Source organism: Chiloscyllium plagiosum, unplaced genomic scaffold, assembly GCF_037043375.1.
Source record: "Chiloscyllium plagiosum isolate Xiang-an unplaced genomic scaffold, Cpla_swu_hap1 HiC_scaffold_33, whole genome shotgun sequence".
In the NCBI taxonomy this organism is placed as follows: domain Eukaryota; kingdom Metazoa; phylum Chordata; class Chondrichthyes; order Orectolobiformes; family Hemiscylliidae; genus Chiloscyllium; species Chiloscyllium plagiosum.
Window position 1 is genome coordinate 14,165,492 of NW_028270171.1, and position 25,578 is coordinate 14,191,069.

Genomic DNA, 25,578 nt, shown 5'->3' on the forward strand with positions numbered 1-25,578 from the left:
ATCCCTCCTGTATTGACCAAACTTAAAAATAGTCTTCAGTATTGAATTAATATGCAGTTATATCCTGTATGAGGTCCGAAGATTAATTCTCCTTTGTTACCTCCATGATCCCAAAGTGCCCACCAACCTGTGCCAACACACACCAGAACAAGCTAAATACCTCTTTTAGGCTCCTTTTTCTTTTTAGAAAAAGGCATCACAAAGGTCGCATTTTCTGGGTCACTCTCTGCATGTGCACACAGCTACCACTGGTAAGTAAAATCAAAATACTAGGTGCACGATCCTTTACCCAAAATCCGACGCTTTTACCATAGAGTGTGGAGCGTCTTTTTGGCGTGTGGATAGGTGACCCAACTCCACAGCCACTCGACCCGTATCACTCAGGTGTGGCATGGTGGTGTGGCCCAGCACTGGCAGGCATCAGTTGTGTCTCAGTGCTCATACTAGTCGCCTGTGCGCCTGCTGTTAGGTAACTTTTCTTTATTTCCCTGTGAAAATGTCTTGTATTCCAAAATCTGAAAAGTTCCGAATTCCAAAAAAAACAACTGGCCCCAAGGATTTCTGATTAAGGATTGTGTACCTGTAATGGAAAAAGTAAGTCTGGCAGCATCTCTCGAGCGAGGAAGAGAGTTAACAACATTTTCTTGTCCAATATGACTTCCTTGGAACTCCAGTTGTCTCACTTATAGCACATCACCACCATGGCATGACGTCATAGAGATGTACAGCACAGAAACAAATCCTACAATTCATGCCGAATAGATATCCCAACCTAATCTGGTCCCAGTTGCCAGCACTTGGCCCATATCCCTCCAAACCCTTCCTGTTCATCTACCCATCCAGATGCCTTTTAAATGTTGCAATTGTACCAGCCTCCACCACTTCCTCTGGCAGCTCTTTCAATGCAAGTACCACCCGCTGTGTGATAAAGTTGCCGCTTGGATCCCTTTTAAATCTTTCCCCTCTCACCCTAAACCTGTGCCCTCTAGTTCTGGATTCTCCCACCCCAGGGAAAAGACCTTGGCTGTTCACCCTATCCATGCCCCCTCCTGATTTTATAAACCTCTATAAGGTCACCCCTCAACCTCCGACATTCCAGGGAAAACAGCACCAGCCTATTCATTCTCTCTCTATAGCTCAAACCCACCAACCCTGGCAACATCCTTGTGAATCCTTGCTGAACCTTTTCAAGTTTTACAACAGCCTTCTGATAAGAGGGAGACCAGAATCGCACGCAATATTCCAAAAGTCTTGTCATTTGGTGTTTGTGCGTGCATGGGTTCTGCTTCTCCCTGTTGTTCAGGCATCATGTTTTTCTTTTCTGGGCAAGGTTTGGGGCAGCTAATGTCCTCTGGTGTGAATTTTTTGCTTTGGCTGTCACTGACCAGATGGCACTGTGCCTCAATAATACCATCAGATCCTATCACCATAAGACATTGTAGCAGCAATAGATCATTCAGCTCATCAAGATTGCACTGCCATTGAGTGAGATCAGAGCTGTTCTGATAATCTACTTTTCCTCATAACTCTTAATTTCCTCACGGCTATATTTTTTAAAAAGTCTATCCTCGACTAAAGCTTGGTCCTGTGTTGTGTTAATAGTATAATAGTTGGCTGCAGAAATCTGATTTTTTTTTTAATTTTTATTATTGTTCCCTCATGCGGTTACACACAATGCATGGTGAATCCTGGGTTGGCTTGGGATTGAAGCTTCTCCCTTCTTTGGCTCGTTGGCTGATCCTGTTGAGCTGGTGCAGCTTCTATCGTCTGGAAGAATTAGAATTAGAATTCCTACAGTGTGGAAACAGGCCCTTCCGCCCAACAAGTCCACACCAACCCTCCAAAGAGTAACCCACCCAAACCCACTCCCCTAACCTATATTTGCCCCTGACTAATCTGCCTACCTACACATCCCTGTGGGCAATTTAGCATGGCCAATTGACCTAACCTGCACATCTTTGGATTGTGGGAGGAAACCGGAGCACCCGGAAGAAACCCGCACAGAACTGGGAGAATGTGCAAACTCCACACAGACAGTCGCCCGAGGCTGGAATTGAACTCTGGACCCTGGTGCTGTGTGGCAGAGGTACTAACCACTGAGCCACCATGCCGCCCACTGGAGGAGATGCACGAGATGGTCATTTTGGTACAAAGTGGGGGGGGGGGGGGGGGGGAAAGAGATGATGCAAAGTAAAGGTGCCAAGCTGAAGGTGCGAGACCAAAGGTTGGAATTGGCAGGAATTTGAAAAACAAAGTGCTATGCAATGATGTTTTATTATTAATAAAAGGCAACAAATACAAAAGCTGGGAGATTATGCTAAATTAGGACAAAATACCAAATGGAGTATTGTATCCAAGAATTGGATAGAGTGTGACACCTTAGGAAAAATATGAAGGCTGTTCATATGGAGATAATGCCATGTCTTGCTATCCCTGTTGTCCCAGTGTGAATGGTTCCAGGGAAGCAGAGCTTTGGATGGGCAGGTTGGAGAGGTTCACACTGTCTCTGTTTTGGGGAAAGTGAGGGGAGAGTTGACAGAGATACCCTGACCTCTCAGAGTCTGAGCATAACTGACCCTACAGTGCTGGAAGAACTGGAAAATGAGAGGCCACCGATTGGCAAAATGGTGACATGAGGTTACAATCTGGTGTGCACTGTCTCAAGGTGTGGTGGAGGCAGGTTCAGGCAAGAAGATGTTCCAGAGGGATTCTGATAGTAATCTGAAAGGTGTGGTATAAAGCATCAAGGGGAAAAGGCAGGGAAGGCCGAGCTAGGTACGCTGTTCCTACAAGGAGGAGAAAGTGGGGACTGCAGATGCCGGCGATCAGAGCTGAAAAATGTGTTGCTGGAAAAGCGTAGCAGGCCAGGCAGCATCCAAGGAGCAGGAGAATCGACGTTTCGGGCATAAGCCTGAAGAAGGGCTTATGCTCGAAACGTCGATTCTCCTGCTCCTTGGATGCTGCCTGACCTGTTGCACTTTCCAGCAACACATTTTTCAACGTTGTTCCTACAGCGAGCTAGCACAGTTATGACTGGTCTCCTTCTGTATTGCAACTGGACTATATGGTTCTGAACAGAATGAAGGCAATAAGTTGGTGACATGGGCAAAATACTGTGGTTGCTAGAAACCTGAAATAGAGACTTTTTAAAAAGCTGGAAATGCTAAGATAGTATTGGCAGAGGGACAACCATGGAGTGGGGGTGGGGGGGGGGGGGGGGGGGTGGTGTGGGCGGTGGTGGGGGTTGAGGAGTAGTTGGGTAAATGACCTTTGGAAGTGCTCATAGCAAACAGCTTTCACGTATGACCAGAGGCAGGGGAAAAGTGACGAGGTGGTGGGGGTGGAGTGAGGAAAGCAAAAGAATCCGAGAGAACAGAGGCCAGGAGTGATTCTGTTCTTCAATATCGTGTTCCAAATGTGAAAATTGGAACGCAGCACTTCTGTGGTGTGCCCATATCTTCCACCTTATCAGGTGCTTGAGCAATTTTTTTTTCAATCAGTGTGATGAGCAGTTTCTGTTTAGGTGTGAAAAGCAGGTCATCGAACGCATGAGCGCTTTAGCAGCAAGATAGCTGTCAGTGATGGGAGTGGAGGACTCGAAAGAAAGTCCTTTCTTGTGCTGAGAAGGTGAAAGCAATTGCAATGCTGCATGGGTCAGCAGTTTCAAAATGATAGCACTAAACGCATAAAAGTTGGTGTCGGCCTGAAATACATGTTTTGTGATTAAGTGGATTGCAAATCTGCCGCAGGGATAGACGACAACTCAGGCTGTTTTTTACAGGATTGTAATTCAGTTTAAGTAGAACCGTGAAGTGTGTTAGTGTGTGTTGCCTCTCCTGATACGCTTTCAGTCATCTTCAGCACAGGGCAGATGAAGAGACATTTTCCTTTTTTGCCTCTGGTAGACAAGAGGACACCACCTTTATTAAATGGAAACTGGGCTGTCCAGGGGTGATGTGAGGAAATACTACAGCCATGCACATGTTTCCTGTTTCCTCAGAGCTATTAAGCTTTTTCAAATTTTGGAAAATTTTATTGGATGTGTGACTGAAACAGCCTGTCTCAATCAAGTTACTTCATTTCTATCAAACAGAGACATTTCTAATTATAGAATCCCTACAGTGTGGAAGCAGGTCATTTAGCTGATGGGAGTCTGCACTGACCTGCCGAATAGCAACTCAGCCCCCAACCCTATCCCTGTATTTCCCACGACCAATCCATTTAACCTGCACATCTTTGGACTGTGGGAGGGAACCGGAGCACTGGGAAGAAACCCACACAGACACTGGGAGAGTGTGCAAACTCCACACAGACAGTTGCCTGAGGGTGGAATTGAACCCGGGTCCCTGACGCTGTGAGGCAGCAGTGCTAACTACTGTGCCATTGTTGTTCTTAGTTGATAAATTGGAAACTAGTGAAGGGGCTAAGTGACCATAAACCCTTCAGCCCATCAGGTGTGTGCTCTGTCATTCAGAGAGATTAAGGCTAATCGAAGAATCCTCACTCCACTTTCCAGTCCTTTTCCCATGACCCTTGATTCCCTTCCTGATTAAAAATGTACTGGGGAGGGGGCCTTGAATATTCTTAACGACCAGCTTTGATAGTCCTCACCAATAAAGAATTTTGACCGACTGGAAGAAAAACATTCCTCCTAGTCTCTGTCTGTCTGAAATGGGAGACGCCTTACTCTGAGATAATGCGGGCTGGGGGTAGACACTCCCACAAGGATAAGCAACCTTTCTGTCTCCACCCTGTCAGCCCACGCCCCCCACCCCCCCAAAAAACACCTTTTTGTCAGTTCCAATACATTTGCCCCTCGTTCTTCAAAACTTCAATGAGTCTCCTCCTCCCTTCACTTCCTTTTAACCTGTGTGGCTTATTCTTTAACTGTTTGTGATTTGAGCTTTGGTCCATTTGTGTGTTTTCCTTGATTGATGGATATGATTTGGATTTCTGAGGATAATCTCTCCATTCTTGGGCTTTCTTCATTATTGAACCTAACTTGCACCAGTTTGTAATTACTGTACTTTTTGGGGATCTGCTAGTTTTGTACTATTATTTGAATTGAAGCAATGGGGAATGGGGATTAAAAACAATTAGCTCTGGAATAAATCGCAGACGTTTTTTTCATTTAACATTATTAGGGGGCTGGGAGTTATAGGGATGTGATGTTATGCACCTTTTCAGTTTAAAAGGCCAAATCTCCATCTTTCTCTCTTCAGTCCCGACTCTCTGCGTTCAGATTAGCAGGCTTCTACCTTTTCTCGTAATTTTCGAAAAACTTGTGTTTATATCGCACCTATCATGAGCCAGTACTTTCCCAAAGCACTTTGCAGTCATGTGCTGTTGAATGTAGTCGGCGGTGTAATTATAAGACTTGTGGCCACTGCATGATATAAACGTGGGGTTTGTCATTGGTCATTGATCTGTATCTGTTTCTTTTGTCACAGAGCCGTGGGTAAAACCTGTCTGCTGATCAGCTACACGACGAATGCCTTTCCTGGAGAATACATCCCCACCGTGTGAGTACCTCAAAAATGTGTTTTGTTCTCTGTAGAGTTTTGGGGATTTGCTCAGAAATGGTCCTGAGTCCCACTGAACTCGCCTGTACCCTTTTTGAATTTCGCTACTTCAAACGTGACCATTTTGGTGATTGACACCATCTTTGGTTATTTATGGGGTTACTGTCCCTTTCCAACTGATCAGCGCTGGATAGAATTTGCAGCAAAGGACAAGGCTGCCTGACTTCCGGGTGTCTGTGCTCGACGTTAGCCCTCATTGCGTTGGTTCATCTCTGGCTCTGTGCTGTAATTTTACACTCTGTTCCCCCTAAGTATATTGCCATTGCTAAGCTTCCCTATGCTGGAGAATCTCTTGGGGCGAGAAAGTCAGGATAAAACTAGTTTCTACAGCATTATCATTTTGTACGTGCCATTCGACCAGTCCTGAATTGATTTTTAAATTATCTACCCAGCTGGGCTCTGGAGGCAACCTGATATGTTGTTAGTTATATATTAGAGATTATGGCTGGGCAATATGATTGTTGATTAGTAAAGGTGTCAAGGCTTAGAGGGAGAAGGCAACAGAATGGGGTTGAGAAACCTATCAGACTCTAAGGTGGTGCTGGAGGGCTTATGCCCGAAACGTTGACTCTCCTGCTCCTCGGATATTGTTTGACCAGCTGTGCTTTTCCGGTGCAACGCTCATCAACTCTGACCTCCAGCATCTGCCAGTCCTCGCCTTCTCCTCTTGAGGAATGTATCAGCCGTGACCAAATAGTGGGGCAGACTTGATGGGCGGAATGGCCTGGTTCTGCTCCTATATCTTATGGTGCTGCTGATATCTACATGGAGTGGTGGGACTACGAGGTCTTTGACCAGTGGTTGGCTTGGAATGTTGTAACCATACTGATCTGCTACAGTCAGCCAGTGCAGCAAATAACTTTCCTCTTTCTCTTGACAACGACACAGACAGTGTTGGTCTCTGTTGCTGAAGAACTTCCTCTTTGATTTAATTTGTCCACTCAGCAACTGGGTTTTCTATGCCCCTGAGCGATTTTACAGTCTGCTGACTGTTGCTTCTTTTGTCGATTGACTTGTAAGTCGTCCAAAATTTCTGCTGCTTTATTTGGCGGGATCGATGTTTCTGAACCTCCAGGTCATGTTGTGACACAGGCCACCACTGAGTGCAAGGATGCCCAGTACTGGGGTGAAGACACCGATTTTTCAGGGTATCTGTTCATCAAGGGTCACAACTATTGCTGTAACAATCCTTCGCAATTAAGAAAAAAGAACAAAGAAAATTTACAGCCCAGGAACAGGCCCTTCGGCCCTCCAAGACTGAACCGATCCAAATCTGTCTAAACCTGTCGGTCAATTCCTAAGCATCTGTATCCCTCTGCTCCCCACCTACTCATGCATCTGTCCAGACACATCTTAAATTAATCTACCGTGCCTGCCTCTACCACCTCTGCTGGCAACGCGTTCCAGACACCCACCACCCTCTGTGTGAAGTATTTGCCGTGTGTATCCCCCTTAAACTTTCCACCTCTCACCTTGAAAGCGTGACCTCTCGTTATTGAATCCTTCACCCTGGGAAAAAGCATGTCTATATCCACTCTGTCTATATCCTTCAAGATTTTGTAAACCTCAATCAGGTCCCCCCTCAATCCATGCAAGGCAACATTGGGATAGATACTTTTTTTTTTAAAACAAGTGTCCAGCATTGGGTGCAGAGAGTCTTCTGTTCGACAGCATGAGACACTTTTTAAAAATTTATTCACTGGACCAGAGTATTCACCAGTGTTTACTGTCAGTCCCCAGTTGCCCTTGCATTGACTGACTTGCTATGCCACTTTCAGGAGGTGCAGTTAAGAATCCCACTGCTGTACGTCTGAAGTTAGGTTAAGCTCTCTGCCAGACTGAGTGAGGAGAGAGACAGCAAAAAAAACTTTACAGTTGCTGGAATCCAAAGTAGACGGGCAGGAGGCTGGAAGAACACAGGCCGCACCACCCGAAATGTCGACTTCTCCACCTCCTGATGTTTAGATTAGATTAGATTATTTACAGTGTGGAAACAGGCCCTTTGGCCCAACAAGTCCACACCGACCCGCCGAAGCGTAACCCACCCAGACCCATTCCCCTACATTTACCCCTTACCTAACACTATGGGCAATTTAGTATGGCCAATTCACCTGACCCTGCACATCTTTGGACTGTGGGAGGAAACCGGAGCACCCGGAGGAAACCCACGCAGACACTGGGAGAATGTGCAAGCTCCACACAGTCAGTCGCCTGAGGCGGGAATTGAACCCGGGTCTCTGGCGCTGTGAGGCAGCAGTGCTAACCACTGTGCCACCGTGCCGCCCATGTTGATGCACATGAATGAGGAGGACAGATTTCTTTCCTTGAAATGACTTACTGATGCTCCTGTTTTTAAACATAAATCCAACAGGAGTTTGGCTGAAACGTTTTTAATCTGAAAGAGTGGTGAGAATAGAGCATTTGCTGTAGTTGAGGAAAATAGCCTCGGTGCGTTTAGCACAAGGCCGGGAAAATGCCTGGAGAAAGGAATAGAAAGTCTGGGTTAGACAAAGTAAAATTAGTGAGATGGGTGGGTCGCTAGAAATTTTATGCTAATAAATGAGATTAGTGCTTTATTCCAGATTTGTTAATGTCCCCCAGCTGGGATTGAACTCTCCTCTCCTAAGCATTAGTCCAGACCCCTCCATTAGAGTCGCTGTAGTCTTACAAGACCATAGGGCTGATTTCTCAATAGGGAGGTGATGGGTGGTGTTTCAACCGGAGGGTGAATAAACCTCTGGGAAGGGGAGAGAGTGAGAAGGACAATCCTTCATGGTATCTTCAGTTGATGCAGGAATTGATCCACCTTATTTGAATCACCTGAGTTGCAAACCAGCTGTCCAGCCAAGCGAACTAGCCTTCCCACTCCATGATAACAAGTCTAATCACTTTGCTGTTGTTACAATCCCTGCCTACTCCAGTGTTTGCTCTCTCCTCCTTACAGATTCGATAACTATTCCGCCAATGTGATGGTGGATGGGAAGCCAGTGAACCTGGGGCTATGGGATACAGCTGGACAAGAGGATTATGACCGCCTTCGACCACTCTCCTACCCACAGACCGTATGTAGATCTTACTAAAGTAGTACATAACACACAAACAGGCCATTCGGCCTGAAACAACGCCCTAACCTGTTCATGCTGCACAAGACTCTTGCTTTTTTGATCTAACCTCTTTAACTCGATCTTGTGTTTTTTCTTCTCTCTTTTTTGTGTTAGTTAACCTCGTGAATGTGTCTGTCCTCCAACTTCTGCATGTGGTATCAAGTTCCCCATTCTCTAGCTAAAGAAGTTTCTGTTGGATTTACTTAAGAGATTGAGAAATACAGAAGTCAGCCATTTTGCCTTTCAAGACTGCTTCATCACTCACCGAGGTTGCGCTGGAGATTGTCAACAAATTATGTCCCCTGTTCTTCACCATTTGACTAAGGGGAACAGCTGCTTTCTGTTCATGGCCTTGAGTGAAGAAATGTCTCCTCATCTGACCCATAGCTAGCTGACTATTTTATTTATCTATCTATCTATCTATTTATTTATTTAATTAATTTATTATTATTATTATTATTATTATATTATTATTATTTTATTATTTTATTATTTTATTATTATTTTATTATTAATAATAATAATAAATTAATAATAATATTCTGACACTTTGTTGACCTTGTGTGCTAGAATCCCCAGCCAGGAGAAATATTTTCTCAGCAGTTTCCCTGTCAAACCCCCTGAAGAGTTTTATTTGGTTCAATCAGCCGCCTCTGAATATGCCCGACTGGTTAACTCTGTAATTCATCGACAAGAACACTTTATTCCCTCAGTGCGCATTTTATCGTCTTGCTTTTCACAACAAAGATAATCTCATTTTTTTTTCCAACCACCATGGGGCAAAAATCCTCAACTCCCCAACCATACTTCATTTAAAATCTGTCTCAGAGAATCACTGCTGCCCAGAGGACTCTCTTTGGCCCATCGAGTCTGGACCGTGGAAAATACATTATGACCTACACTAGTCCCGCTTTCCCAGACTGGGATCCATCATCTCGAATGTTACTATCCTTCAAGTGTGCATCCAAGTATTACCTAAATGTTTGTGAAGTTTTCCACCTCCACTGCCCTCCGAGGCAGTGCATTGCAGACCCTCTGAATGGAGGGGGAGGAAATTCCCGAATCCCTTCTAAACCTCCTGCCTTTCACTTTTAAAAATTATGTCCCCTGTTCTTCACCTTTCGACTAAGGGGGACAGCTGCTTTCTACTCCCCCTGGCCATGACCTTTTTATACACCTGGATCAGGTCCCCCTCGGCCTTCTGTGCTCCAAAGAAAACAACCCGAGCTTATCCAAACCTGAAACGCTGCATCTCTGGCAACGTCCCAGTGAGTCTCCTTTCTGCTCCCTCCAGTACAATCACACCCTTCCTGTAGAAAAGCTTCAAGAGCTGCGGATGCTGGAAGTCGGAAACAAAACCCGAAATTGCTGGAAAAGCTCAGCAATTCTGGCAGCACCTGTGGAGAGAAATCAGAGTTAATGCTTCTGGTCTGGTGACCCTTCCTCAGAACTGGACCCGAAAGAGTTTAACTCTAGTTTCTCTCCACAGATGCTGCCAGACCTGCTGAGCTTTTCCAGCAAATTTGCATTGTTGTTTCCCATCCTTCCCATGTGCCAGTCATGTTCCTCTGTGACCTCGTGCTGTGTGGACCATTGTTGATAGAGAATAGTTATGCCCATTCAGCAGGAAGTTCACATTATCCAAACAATGACCACAATTCGTCAATCGTGTTATAACCAATTTGCGCTGGCGCGACGTGTGTTATAGCGGAAGGGCCTGTAGTGTGCTGACCAGAAACCCCCACACAGCACTTCAGCTGTGGCCAAACTAAAGTCCTGTACAGCACCTCCTGCTCCTTCAGTCTGTGCCTTGGCTGAAGAAGGCGTCCATCTTGTATGCTGCCTTAACTATCCAGTTAACCTATCCAGCCACCTTCAGGGATCTGTGGATAAGCATACCAAGATCCCTCTGTTCTTCCTGAGCTTCCTCGTGTCCTAGCATTCAGCTGAAGCTGTTTTGTTCGTATTTTTGTGTGTGGGACCTTTCTGCGTCCGGTCTCGCTCACGTCCCCAAACCTAGAAGCAGAAGTAGGCCATTCAGCCCCTTGAACCTGCTCTGACGTTCTAGATCATGTCTGACCTTGATGCCATTTTCCTGCACTAGACCCAGGATGTCATTTTAGCTGTTTTTAAAAAAATAAAATCATGCATTGTTCACTGTCTTAAAGATACTTTAAATGACTTGAGCTTCTACAGCCTCTTGTGGTAGAGAATTCCAAAGGTTGGCCGTTTTGAGAGAAGAAATTTTTCCTCCTCAGTCCCAAATATCCTACATTTATTCTGAGAGAGTATCCCCTGGTTTTGCAGCCTCTCCCTCTGACATCTGATTTGATTTATTATTGTGATATGAACCTCGTTACAGTGAAACATTTTGTTTTGCGAGCAGTCCAGGCAGATCGCACAAAAGAGGACTGAAGTGTGAGCTCATGGAGATTTAAAAAGTTAAAGCGTTTGATGTATTAGACACTTTTTTTTTTTGTTTTTAATATCGTAACGATTTGAGTGAGATTTTTAAATAAGGTGCAATTGAGTCTGAACAGAAGTCAAGTGTTTTATATTTTTAAAAAAAATTAAACACATGCTTTCAAAGAGAACAAAAGAGTAGTACAACACAGGAACAGGCCCTTCAGCCCTTCAAGCCTGTGCTGATCATCATCCCCAACTAAACTACAAAACAAACCTTCTGCCCTTATTCGGTCCCTATCCCTCTATTCCCTCCCTATTCCTGTAACCATCCAGACGCCTCTTCAATATCACCAAAGTGCCTACTTCCACCACCTCTTCTGGCAGTGTGTTCCAGGCTCCTACCACTCCCTGCGTGAAAAACTTCCCTCGCACATCCCTCTTAAATCTTGCCCCCTTGAACCTGTTTCCCTCCCCCCCCTTTATAATTGAAACATTAACCCTGGGAAAAAGCCTCTGACTATCCACCCTATCTACTGCCTGTCATGACCTTTTAGACCTCTTTGGGTTACGTGGGTCTATGAGCATCATTTTGTTTTTAATAGGATCCAGGAATCTCACTTCAGTCCTCTTTTCTTTCTAATTATAAATTTGCGTTAGATTATTAGGTTGGTAATAAAAGGCTCGCTTCCCCCAAATGCTCAGTCTGGCTGCCCACTGCAATGTTACACTGCAAATGGAGCAGCTCCAAGTGAAAGGGAGAGGGTCGAGGGGTGAAAGGTAGCCCGGGTTCGTGTTCCCGGTTTGCTGTTGGAAAATGCATGTGTGGGAATATGGTGCAGGCTCCAGGGCCTTTGGCCTCCATAGTTACAGTAATTTAGTAAGATTCACTGAGGAGTGTCTGTGTGGGGCATCAGGAGGGCAGTAGGCACCTGCAGGTGATGTTCCAGGTCTGACACTGACTTTGACAGAAACATAGGAACCATTCAGCCCATCTAGTCTCCTCCTTACTCAATATGATCGTATCACTGGAAAAGCTCAACAAGTCTGGCAGCATCTGTGGCAAGAGAGCAGAGTCAACATTTCAGAACCTTTTGAAACATAATATTTTTTAAGAAGTTGTTCACAGAATGAGGGCATTGTTGATTTAGACCAGTAATTATTGCTCATCCCTAATCTGCCAGAGGGCAGTTAAGAGTCGACCACAATGGGTCTGGAGTCACATGTAGGCCAGACCAGGTAGGAGGGCAGATTTCCTTCCCTAGACAACATTAGTGAACCAGATGGACTTTTCCAACAATCAACAATGGATGTATGATTGTCATTAGACTCTTAATTCTGGTGTTTTCTTTGTAAAAATTGAATTCACATTCCTTGATCTGCCATGGTGGGATTTGAACCCAGGTCCTCGGAACATTATCTGGATCTTTGGATTAACGTTCCTGATTAAGAGCTTATGCCTGAAATATCGACACTCGTGCTGCTTGGATGCTGCCTGACCTGCTGTGCTTTTCTAGCGCCACATTTCTTTCATCTCTGGATTAACAGTCCAGTGATAATACCACCTAGACCACTGTCTTCCCATTAACTCTGCTTTCTCTCCATAGATGCTGTTAAACCTGCTAAGTTCCTCCAACATTCTCCGCTTTTGTTTCAGATTTCCAGCATCCACAATGCTTTGGTTTTATTCATTTCAATTACTTTTTTTTTCTAATTATACCTTATCCCAATGTCCTTTTTTCCTTAACGTTGTTGGCACCTCTACTTTTAAACATACTCAGTAACTGAGCTGTCAGTGCCCTCGGGGGTAGAGAAATGAGGTGGAGGAGGGGGTTGGAAAAAGACATGTTGTTAGGAGAGGTGTAGCCTTTCCTTTTGGAAATTGAGCTGAGATATTCCAGAAAGCATCCAACGCCCTGTACTGACCTGTTTGAGTAAGGCAGTCATGAGTTACGTTCTAGTTGGGCTGAGTGAAATGTCTGATTGCCATTACATCCCCGTAACCTGCGTTGCCACGGAGATAATTAATTTTCCTTTTTTCTCCCTCCAGGACGTTTTCTTGATCTGCTTTTCATTGGTCAGCCCCGCGTCATTTGAAAATGTCCGCGCCAAGGTAATTACCGTTTCAAACCAGTCACATTCCACCGGCAGTTCCCTTCCTTTTTATCTGAAGACTGGTCCATGTTGCCCATTTATATTCAGCATTTTATAAAAGGGATATCCCAGGTTCCCAGACGTGCTGCTTGATGCAAGGTTGGGGGAGGGTTCCCTGCTTGGATCATTTCCTGAGCTTTGTTGGAATTGCGATTCACTTATTACAAAATGGCTGCCATTGTTTGCCTAAATGGGTGCCTTGGCTTCTGTACTTGGATGATGCCAGTGAGCAGCCATTTTGATGCCAAGTAATTCCCTAGCAGCTTTTGGTGATTTATTGGATATATCCCAAACTTGAAGTGCAGGATCTTAAGAACATAAGGAGTAGGGGTAGATTTTTCTGTCCTTTCTACCCGGTCTTTATTTAGGATCATGGATGATTTTCTACATCACCACCCTGTCTTATCTCCCATATTATTTCATTCCCTTAGTTCCTGAAAATCCATGGCCACTGTCTTGAATATATTTCATAGAGAATTTCAAAGATTCACGACCTCTTGTGTAAAGAAACGTTTTTCCTCCGCTCTGTCCTGAGTGGTTAGTACTGCTGCATCACAGCACCAGGGTCCCAAGTTCGATTCCAGCCTCTGGCGACTGTCTGTGTGGAGTTTGCACATTCTCCCCGTGTCTGTGTGGGTTTCCTCCGGGTGCTCTGGTTTCCTCCCATAGTCCAAAGGTGTGCAGGTCAGGTGAATTGGTCATGCTAAATTGCCCGTAGTATTAGGTGCATTAGTCAGAGGGAAATGGGTCTGGGTGAGTTACTCTTCAGAGGGTCAGTGTGGACTTGTTGGGCCGGAGTGCCTGATTCCACACTGTAGAGAATCTAATCAAATAAACCTGTTGGACAATAACCTGGAATGGGAATGTTCAATTTGCTGTTTATAGTAGTACAGTTTTTGTGCCCTGAGTGAAAGTAGAGAGAGTTTTACACTCCATCGTGTTCACCTACAGGACTGTTTTGTTGAAGATAACGTCATCGACCTTTGAGCACCAAAACACAAACCTTGTGGCTCTGGCAGCATCTATGGAGAGACAGCAATCTAATGTTTCGAGTCTAGATGACTCTTCAGAGCTCTGAAGAATCATGTAGACTTGAAACGTTAGCTTGCTCTCTGTCCGTGAAAGCTGTCTGACCCGCTGTGATCTCCGGCATTTTATTTTGGTTTCAGTAGCTTCCAGTATCTGCAGGAATTTGCTCCTTAAGCACCAACGTTTTAGTTTTGGAAACCATGAGAAGATGGTGGCGTGCTGTGGTGGTCTGTGTTGAGTGGCAGGGGGCTGGGAGGTGTGTGCAACAATGGGGTGGTTATCTCGGAGTTGTTGATGAGCTCACTGACTTATTGCATCCTCCTCCTTCCAGTGGTATCCTGAGGTGCGGCATCACTGTCCCAGTACTCCCATAATCCTGGTAGGCACCAAATTGGATCTGAGGGACGATAAAGACACCATCGAGAAACTGAAGGAGAAGAAATTGGCACCCATCACCTACCCACAAGGACTAGCTATGACAAAGGAGATTGGTACGTTCATCCTTTCTTTGGGGTAATGAACGCCTGTACAAAGGGGTGCACTGCTGATTGATTGGGAGTCATTCAACCAGTTTGACTTGATGACAATCCATCTTTCCAATTGAAACAAAAGCTCATATTCATGTTGCATCTTTTCAAATGTGGCGAAATGACCCAAGGTGCTCCACAGGAGGATTCACAAGGGTGGTGCAGGACGTAGGGCAGTAATCATTCAAGAGTCCAGTTTGACCTCCAGCGTGTGTAATAGAGTTGTGATGCCATTACGGGTCACAATAATAACTGAGGAGAAAGTGAGGTCTGCAGATGCTGGAGATCAGAGATGGAAATGTGTTGCTGGAAAAACGCAGCAGGTCAGGCAGCATCTAGGGAACAGGAGAATCCACGTTTCGGGCATTAGCCCTTCTTCAGGAATGAGAAGAAGGGCTAATGCCCGAAACGTCGATTCTCCTGTTCCCTAGATGCTGCCTGACCTGCTGCGTTTTTCCAGCAACACATTTCCACAATAATAACTGGCCTGTTATCTCACGCTCCACTATTGCTGTGAAGTATCCCCAGGTGCTTCTCAAGTGTGCCATCAAAGAACCCAGCCCTCGTGCTAATTCTACCTGGAGTGAACAAAGGCTTGGTGTGAGGGTTAGGTTTTAATGAAAACCTTGAAGAGAAGTTGGGAGGTTTTGAAGGAAGGGCTTTACAGCACTTTGGGTGACGGCATGGCTGCCAAAGGTGGTTCTTTGTAATCAACCTGTTCGGACAGGTCCTGACACACCTCTGCTGGCCCTTAAAGCTGGACCTTCTGGTTCAGAAGCAGCATGTACCACCACTGTGCCACAATAGACATTCACCTGCCAATTATAAAGCACTGGAAGTCAAAAGCGTTGTATATGGTAGTGGTCCTGAAAGGGTTTATGTTGGAAACTGTGTTAAGATCCACTCCGTCTGACATCATACAGTCTCCAGCAGGGTAAAGAGTCTCCAATTTGAGATTCCAGTGAAGGTTGCTTTACCGCCATGAGTGAGCTTTTGGCTGCAGGATAGGCAAACATGTGTTGTGCTATAGAACAGAAACTTAACAGTTCAGGGACGTAATTCTTTGAAATTTGCATCACATGTGGACAGGGTGGTTAAGAAGGCATTTAGCACGCTTCTCTTCAGATCTTTGAGTATTGGAATTGGGTTGTCATGTTGACATTGTACAGGACTTTGGTGAGGCCTATTCTGTGTCCAGTACTAGTCGCCCTGATATAGGAAAGGTGTTTTGAATTGGAGAGGGTTAAGAAAAGATTTGGCAAAATGTTGCTGGGAATGGAGGGTTTGAGTTATAAGGAGAGGCTTCTTTCACTGGAGCATAGGAAATTGAGGGGTGACCTTTTATAGACGTTTGTAAAATCACGAGGGGTATAGATAAAATGAATAATGAGGGTCTTTTCCGAAGGGTGGGGGTGTTCAAGACCGGGGGCATACTTCTAAGGTGAGAGGAGAAAGGATTTAAAAGGACAACAGGGGAATCTTTTGAACACAGTGGTTCGTGTGTGGAATGAACTGCCAGAGGAAGTGGTGGATGCACGTACAGTAAAAACGTTTAAAGAACATTTGGATGAGTTTTATGAATAGGAAAGGATTGGAGGGAGATGGGCCAAAGGCAGGGCTAGTTTAGTTTGGGAATATGGTCAGTGTGGACTAGCTGGACCGAAGGGGCTGTTTCCATGCTGTGTGATTCAGACTCTCACTCTAGGATGTTCATACCTGATGGGGCAATATCGTGTTAGTTTTAGTTTCAGCGCAATTGCTTAGCAATTCAGTTACAGCCAATAGCACACTTGCATCATTGTGCCATGCTTTTAGTGGCCCCAGTTAAGATGGAGTGTGAGACATTTTATACCCAGGAATCCCATGCTTTGGTAGGTGGGTGGTAGGTACCATATGCACATCTCTTATCGGTACATTGCTTACCAGATGTGAGACTTAACGCAAAGATAGATGTCATTACTGTCTTCTGACTGGATCGTTTGAGAATATGTAACCTTTTAACTCAGTGTATGTTATTCTTTGCTATTCTAAGTTCCTCATTTTAAGACTCACTAGTAGTTTGTCCTCCACCAAGTTTTACCCAAGACCTTTAGCATATAGAAGGATTGGTGGCAGCACTTTATTTGGTGTGTTTCTAGGGTGTTGGTTAGCTCAGTTGGTGAGACAGCTGATTGGCAATGCAGAGCAACACCAGCAGTGTGGGTTCCATTCCCACAATGGCTGAGGTTACCAGGAAATTCACGTCTTTTCAATCTCTCACCTCGCCTGAGGCATGGTGATCCTTCCATTTGGACCACCACCAGTCATCGCACTTCCTAATGAGAGAGAAGCCATACGGCCTGTGAGGCTATGGTGGTCTCAGCTTTTATTACAAAGGGTGCACAGGAGGTTAGAATTGGAGAAGCATTGGAACGTTGTTGAGCTGGAGGATGTTAGAGGGAAGGGACAGGCCACAGAAGGACTTGTGGATATTTTCAAGTCAACCCCTGTTCAGAAATGTGTTTTAAAGACTTCTGGAGCAGTTTGTATTTGAACCTGGGCATCCTGGCTCTGAGGTAGGGCACTACCATTGCAACACAAGCCCTTTATATGGAGGGATTTGTATACTATAAGTTACTCTATGCAGGCTGTCAGAGAAAGGTTAATGGCTTTTAAATGTGTTACATAATAGGAATGAAGACGAGCATTACCTTGCAGTTCCTCATTCTCTTTAGAATGCATCAGAATTCTTTGAAAAGAACAATTCTGTTCTTGGATCCCTCCTTTTCATCGGAATGTACCAATCTGGGAAACCAAGGTTTCCTTTTACTTTCATATACATTAGTTCCTGGAATAACATTGTAAACAATTACAGTTCACTAAAGGTTGAGTGACTAAGCCAGTATTTATTGCCTATCCCAGACCAGAGCATAGTAAAGAATCAGCCACATTGCTGTGGGTCTGGAGTCACATGTAGGCCAGACCAGGTAAGGAAGGAAACTAGGTAGTGGGCGACACGGTGGCACAGTGGTTAGCACTGCTGCCTCACAGCGCCAGAGCCCCGGGTTCAATTCCTTCCTCAGGCGACTGTCTGTGTGGAGTTTGCACGTTCTCCCCGTGTCTGCGTAGGTTTCCTCCGGGTGCTCCGGTTTCCTCCCACAGTCCAAAAATGTGCAGGTTAGGGTGAATTGGCCATGCTAAATTGTCTATAATGTTAGGTGAATGGGGTAAATGTAAGGGAATGGGTCTACATTTACCCCTTTACCTAACACTACGGGCAATTTAGCATGGCCAATTCACCTGACCTACATATATTTGGACTGTGGGAGGAAACCGGAGCACCCGGAGGAAACCCACGCAGACACGGGGAGAATGTGCAAACTCCACACAGTCGGGAATTGAACCCGGGTCTCTGGCACTGTGAGGCAGCAGTGCTAACCACTGTGCTGCCCATAAAGTGCTGCCTATAGGGATTCTATTATTCTACAAGCTGCCTTTAATTCAGCAACTTATTAAGAAATCTCACAGGCAATTAAGTACTGAAACAAAGGTTTAAACTTTATTGTATGTAGTAACCAAAATAAGACCCTCAAGTAAGCAAGTTAAGCCTCACAACTCAACTTGGCTATTAATGGTGGAAATTTAGCTATGACTTCAACCAACAGCGCCTGTGTCTGGAAGTGTCCAGGGTTCGATCCTTGTGCAGTGTTAGTTTTTGAAGTTCTGTTGAATTGTGCTGGTGTTGATTCTTAGACAGATTTTCATCCTTCTGGCCCAGGATGTGATATTATTGATGATTCTCACGATTCCTCGATCCAGATTATTGACTACCCCTCTGAAACCATCGAAGTTTGCAGCTTGCCGCTTTATCAGAAGCAGCTTCTCTGTTCCTTGTTACATTTGGCATTGGCTATTTGACAACACAGCGTTGCTGTGACTATCTCCTTCAATTCTTCTGCAGAGCAATCCATTGTCTTTGTGGTAATAAAACAGCCTGTTACCAAGCAGACGTCAAAACCATTGTATTCCTGTCACTTCAACTCCTTTTCCCAAACATGGCTAATTGCTTTCAGTTCCTGTGTAAGTTTGTCCTTGTCCCTTTAATAGTTTATTCCAGACAGAATTATTGCTGTTATCGTTCTTTAATTCTTCCAATCTATGAACAACTAGTAATTTTCTGAAGTTTATACTATCACTGGGAGGATAAATGAGCCCAGTGTATATAAATTTCAGCATTCCGTAGTGCGAGACACGCTACAATCCTGGTCATTCTTCAAGTATATACATTGTTCAGCTGCTTGTGTTTCTCCTTTTATCGAACCTTCCCGTGGAACTCTTTGTAACCCTTGTGTCTGAAAGTACACCAGACTCTTAAGTTCGAAGGTCATTAGAGAGCGCATCCCAAACCTTTCCCCACCTCGTTTTGTGGCGTGAAAATTTCTCCAACCCCTCCACTGAGGATTAAGCCACCGGGGGCCAGTCGGAGAGGGAGCAACGTCTGTGCAAATGTTCAAATTTGATCTGAGCTTCACGCTGCTGTCTCTAAGCTCGGTGCTAAAACCTGTAGTTTGCGACCCCACTCGGGGTCCTGATCCCCACACCCCCCACCCCGAGTTTGGGGAAACCCTACTGTAAAACCGGGCTTTTCACCCCATTCCCTGTTCTCACTGAGCTGGGGCAGGGTTGCAATGCCAAAACTACTTAAAGTCTGAACACACATGAGAGGTGAGCTTCCTTCTCCTTTTTGGAGAATTTGCATCGGTATTATTACAATAGAATGCCATTTGGGTCTGTACTGACCCTCCAAAGAGCATCCATCCGGACTTGCCCTCTACCCTATCCCTGTAACCCTGCAATTCCCATGGCTAACCCACTTAACCTGCACATCCCTGGACACTATGGGCAATTTAGCACGGCCAATCCCCACCCTAACCTGCACATCTTTGGACTGTGTGGGGGAAACCGGAGCTCCCAGAGGAAATCCACCCAGACACGGGGAGAATGTGTAAACTCCACACAGACAGTCTCCTGAGGCTGGAATCGAACCCGGGTCCCTAGTGCCGTGAGGCAGTTGTGCTAACCACTGTACCACCCTTAATATTCTGGTGTGCTCCAGCAGCTCTCCACCCCTGGTGCTCAGAGTCAAACAAGGGAATCTTTCTATCAGAGTGTAATAGCAACAGTGGAATTATCTGTAAATCCCAGGACAGGAACAGGGAAACGATTAGCCGAAGACTAAAGTGTAAAGTTTTTATTTCAGTCAGGGAATTGCCCAGTTGGTTGCACCATGTATATGTACTTGGGGAATTTTCCTGGATTAAGTTTCCTCTTGCGTTGCTAAGATTCTGACGTTGGTCAGGGTGATGAGAATTAAAAATTGCTGAGTCACTTAAACTGCTTTGGATATGTTCTCTGAAACGGCAGACGTTTCATATGGGGACATTTGGGGGAAAAAAACCATTTAAATCCTTCTTGAGAGAGAGTGTGTTTTTTTTAAGAAAAAAACACAGCCTGCATTCATATAGCCTTTTGTGACCACTGGACATCATAAAGTCAAATACTTCAGATCCACTTAAGTGCCTTTTGAAGTATAGTCACTGTCTTGTAATTTAGGAATATAGAGAGAAGATTATTAAGTTGGAGTGGGTTCAAAAGTGATTTACTAGGATGCTGCCGGGTAGGGAAGGTTTGAGTTATACAGAAAGGCTGGGACTTTTTCAGTAGAGCATTGGAGGTTGAGTGGTGACCTGATAGAAGTTTATAAAATAATGAGAAGTATAGATAGTTAATAGTAGGTGTCTTTTCGTTAGGATGGGGGATTTCAAGACTAGGAGGGGGCACATTTTTAAGGTGAAGAGAGAGATTTTAAAAAGGACATGAGGGGCAAATCTTTTACAAGGGGTGGTTCATGTGTGGAATGAATTTCCTAAAGAAGTAGTGGGAGTGGGTACAATTACAATATTTTAAAGACATTTGGATAGATACATGAACAGGAAAAGTTTGGAGGGATATGGCTTGCTCAGGAGAAGGCAGGTGGACTAGTTTGATTTGGAATTATGTTCAGTATGGACTGGTTGGACCGAAGGGCGTTTCCGTGCTATATGGCCCTATAACCCGCTGTGTAATAATGGCCAGAGTTTGTTTTTAGTGGTGCTGGTCACTTGAGGAATGAATATGAGCTGAGATCCCGGGGAGAATGTGTCTGTGGATCAGTCCTCCACCTGAACAGGCAGATGGAGCGTTGGTTTAATATCACCTCTGACTATGTTGCACTCCCGAGGGACAGCATTATTGTGTTCTGGTACTCAAGCCCAGAGCCCTGTGGTCCTGAAGCCAGTGTATTACTAAATAAGCCATGACTGTGGCATGGAGTGAACAGCAAGGGAGCTTGAGAGTGGACTAACCACCTCTATTGTCTTTCCGTACTCCGTACTTAGATCGGTTAGTTTAGATGGTTGGATAGCTGGTTTACAATGCAGAGTGATGCCATTGTCCTGGGTTCAATTCCCACACCAGTTGAGGTTACTATGAAGGACTGTCCTGCTTGACTTTTCACTTCACCTGTTGTCGTGGTGACCCTCCGGTTAGGCTGCCACCATCATCTCCCTTGAGCTCTCGCTAACCAGAGAGCAGCCCTAACCCATTCCTGATGAAGAGCTTATGCGTGAAACGTCGACTCTCCTGCTCCTCAGATGTGCCTGACCGGCTGTGCTTTCACAGCATCCACATGTTTTGACTCTGATCTCCAGCATCTGCAGTCCTCACTTTCTCCTCCTTTAGCCCTCTGGTCTGGTAAAATTATGGTGACTTTACGTTTAGTCCGAATGCAAGCTATGCAGTAGGAATTGTTCCCTGCCTTAGGTTGACTGGTTAATGGTTGGGGATGTGTTAAGAGTCCTGTTGGCTGCTGCTTTCCAATTGAACTGCCTGAGCAAACTAGCTATGGGGGAGGGGGGAAGGTGAGCTGTACATGAACATAAGGGATTGTGGCTTTGATCCGAAGGGACAGTGATCAAGCATCTCTGTGGTGTCTAATCTCCTCTTTGAACCCTCTGTTGTGAACCTGGTCTGATGGGGAACAATTCAAGCTTTACATGTGGCTACATAATATTTGGGATATCGCCAAATGTACCCTTCAGACCAAATTGATGTCTGATCAGATTTGACTTGTACTCGCTAGCGTTTAGAGTAAGAGACCTGCACATCCTGAGAGGGTTGGACAGGGTGGAGGTATTGCCCCCTCTCGGCCAATTATCATAGAACCCCTACAGTCCGTGAAGTCCCTAAACTTTGGCAAAGGTGTGCACCACTGGCTGAAGATAAACTCCCCACTGACAACAACAACAACAGGCAGCATTGCATTCGGCATTGCAGTAGAACCTACCTCTGGAGGGTTCTGCCTTCCCAAGGTGCGTCCAGATGGCAGACCTCCCATCTCGGTGGGTCATTTCCAGTGTGCCATCTCTCTCAGACAAGCACTGGACACGGTTCCAGAGGTGAATGCTGGCAACAGCAAGCAGCATATTGACATTGCATGATATCCCACAGCCTTGGGCTTCAAATTCTCTAAATATATTTGTTCCTGATGAAGGGCTTTTGCCTGAAACGTCGATTCTCCTGCTCCTTGGATGCTGCCTGACCTGCTGTGCTTTTCCAGCACCACACACTCGACTCTAATCTGCAGTCCTCACTTTTGCCTAAATAAAACTGTTTCTGTATTTCAAGGTTTGAATTTCATGAACATGAAGGTTTAATTTCTGACACATGTTTCTTGATGACTAAGTCGTGAATCAGAATACCTCTATCAGTTAACGCTGACAGTGTGAAGTATGTTCAAAAAAGAAATGGGAACGTGGATGTAATGTTCACATCTGGCTCATTGTCATGGTCATGATATGGCACTGTCCACAATGTTTGAAGATGTTGGCTCCACTCTGGATAAGCAAGACCCCAGTAGCAGTATTGAATTTGAATGATTTGGAGACGCTGGTGTTGGACTGGGGTGCACAAAGAAAAGAAATCGCACAACAGCAGGTTATAGTCCAACAGATTTATTTGGAAGCACTAGCTTTTGGAGCGCTGCTCCTTTGTCAGGTGACTATAACCTGGTGTTGTGTGATTTTTTTTTTTCTTTTTTACGTTGAATTTGAACTTCACAGGAATGTTACCAAACAAATACTGAGCCAACTAACCAATCAACTGACCAGGAGTTTTCACGAGCTGGCTTAAGGGTGGCAGCATAGCAATGATTTAGGAATGGAATTCCAGGGCTTGGCACCCACCGCTGAAGGCACAGCTTCTGAGATTGGAGTGATTTATTTTTGGCAATGGACAAGAGGCTAGATGTAGAGGAATTGTGCTCTCTTTAGAGAGAGCTGTGAAGCTGGACAATGGAGATAGTGAGGGGTGAGACCACGGAGTGATTTGACAACCAGGATGGGTATTTAAATGAGTGTTTGCCTGGGAGTAATCTGAGGGGTAAGGGGGGGGTGGGAATGGAACCTGTTGTACATTGAGACATGTGAGGCTAAAGGCCATTGTAGTTCATGTTGGAAACAAGTGGTAGTGAGGATCATTGGCCAACCACTTCAACTCTGTCACACTCCCCCAGGGCATGCAAATCCTGGGTCTTCTCCACTGCTAATCAAAGCCACTTATCAACTGGAGGAAGAAAGCCTCACCTTCCACCTTGGGACCCTACAACCACGTGGCATCAACATTAACTTCACCAGATTCCATATCTCCCCACCTCGTCCCAGATTCAACTTGGCACTATCCTCTTGACCTACCAACCTTTCTTCCCACTATCTGCTCCACCTTGCTCACCACCCTATCACAATTACCTCCCACCAGAATCCAATCTATCACCATCCCACCTACCCTCCTCTCCCACGCACCCCCCCCCCCATTTATCTCTCAGTCCCCTTCGCTTTCCTGATGAAGAGCTTATGCCCGAAACGTCAACACTCCTGCTCCTCAGATGCTGCCTGACCTGCTGTGTTTTCCTCGCATCACCCTTTGTGATTCTTGCTCTTTCTCTCCCATTCCACATTGTGGCTGACCATCTCTGTTGATCTTGCAGTATCCCTGAAATCCTCTGGCTCTTGAAAATCTATTCACCTTGACTTTGAATTTTGTGAGGAGTGAGCATCTGCAGTCTCTGGTTTAGACAACTCTAAGATCCACAATCATCCTCAATGAAGGTATTTCTCCTCCTAACTCCTAAATGGCTCAGTCTTTGTGGTTGTGGTCTCACGTCCATGGCTTCTGAGCCAATGGAAACACTCTCCTCCCCGCACTACCCTCGAGATATGGTATGATTTTCGGTTGGATCGCTAGTCAGTCTTCTCAGTACCAGGACGTCTAGGCTGTGTTTGCTCAGTCTCTTGTAATCATCACTTCCCTTTTCTGTGTATACTGTGGCATTGTAGCTATCAGCCAGGAAGTCAGTACAGTATGCACACAATTCACAACAAGAGCTCCAATATACCGGCAGCTCGGCGTTGTTGATCCTTGTGCCCATTACCCTGGTACATTGATACTGTTGGGTTGTTGCTGGTGTGCAGATGCTGCCTAGGGGTAGAATTAGGCTCTTTGATCTTGAATCACCCATCTGTCTGTCTGTGTCTCTCTCTGTCTGTCTGTGTCTCTCTCTGTCTGTCTGTGTCTCTCTCTCTCTCTCTGTGTCTGTCTCGCTCTCTCTGTGTGTGTCTCGCTCTCTGTGTGTGTCTCTCGCTCTCTCTGTGTGTGTCTCTCGCTCTCTCTCTGTGTGTGTCTCTCGCTCTCTCTCTGTGTGTGTCTCTCGCTCTCTCTCTGTGTGTGTCTCTCGCTCGCTCTCTGTGTGTGTCTCTCGCTCTCGCTCTCTGTGTGTGTCTCTCGCTCTCGCTCTCTGTGTGTGTCTCTCGCTCTCTCTCTCTGTGTGTGTCTCTCGCTCTCTCTCTCTGTGTGTGTCTCTCGCTCTCTCTCTCTGTGTGTGTCTCTCGCTCTCTCTCTCTGTGTGTGTCTCTCGCTCTCTCTCTCTGTGTGTGTCTCTCGCTCTCTCTCTCTGTGTGTGTCTCTCGCTCTCTCTCTCTGTGTGTGTCTCTCGCTCTCTCTCTCTCTGTGTGTGTCTCTCGCTCTCTCTCTCTGTGTGTGTCTCTCGCTCTCTCTCTCTGTGTGTGTCTCTCGCTCTCTCTCTGTGTGTGTGTCTCTCGCTCTCTCTCTCTGTGTGTGTCTCTCGCTCTCTCTCTCTGTGTGTGTCTCTCGCTCTCTCTCTCTGTGTGTGTCTCTCGCTCTCTCTCTCTGTGTGTGTCTCTCGCTCTCTCTCTCTGTGTGTGTCTCTCGCTCTCTCTCTCTGTGTGTGTCTCTGGCTCTCTCTCTCTGTGTGTGTCTCTGTCTGTCTCTCGCTCTCTCTCTGTGTGCGTCTCCCTGTCCCCCTCCCCTCTTCCCCCCCCCCTTCCCTCCCCCTCTCCCCCCTCCCCCCCCCCTCTTCCCCACCCTCTCCCACCTCTCCCCCCTCTCCCCCCTCTCCCCCCTCTCCCCCCTCTCCCCCTCCCCCCCCCCTCTTCCCCACCCTCTCCCACCCCTCCCCCTCTCCCCCCTCTCCCCCCTCTCCCCCCCTCTCCCCCCCTCTCCCCCCCTCTCCCCCTCTCTCCCCCTCTCTCCCCCCTCTCCCCCCCTCTCCCCCCCTCTCCCCCCCTCTCCCCCCCCTCTCCCCCCCCTCTCCCCCCCCTGCTCCCCCCCCCTGCTCCCCCCCTGCTCCCCCCCCGCTCCCCCCCCTCCCTCTCCCCCCCCCGCTCCCCCCCCCCCGCTCCCCCCCCC

The 25,578-nt window shown here is 46.0% G+C and overlaps 1 protein-coding gene across 1 annotated transcript in view; it reads left to right on the top strand.

Moving 5' to 3' along the window:
* The window catches only part of LOC122542237 (ras-related C3 botulinum toxin substrate 1-like), a 79,263-nt gene that overhangs the window by 40,029 nt on the left and 13,656 nt on the right, over positions 1-25,578 (top strand). Inside the window, exons 2-5 of the mRNA XM_043679764.2 lie at positions 5,451-5,522; positions 8,527-8,644; positions 13,140-13,202; positions 14,604-14,763. Of these exons, the coding sequence (XP_043535699.1) occupies positions 5,451-5,522; positions 8,527-8,644; positions 13,140-13,202; positions 14,604-14,763 (413 nt within the window). The remainder of the gene's footprint in view (positions 1-5,450; positions 5,523-8,526; positions 8,645-13,139; positions 13,203-14,603; positions 14,764-25,578) is intronic.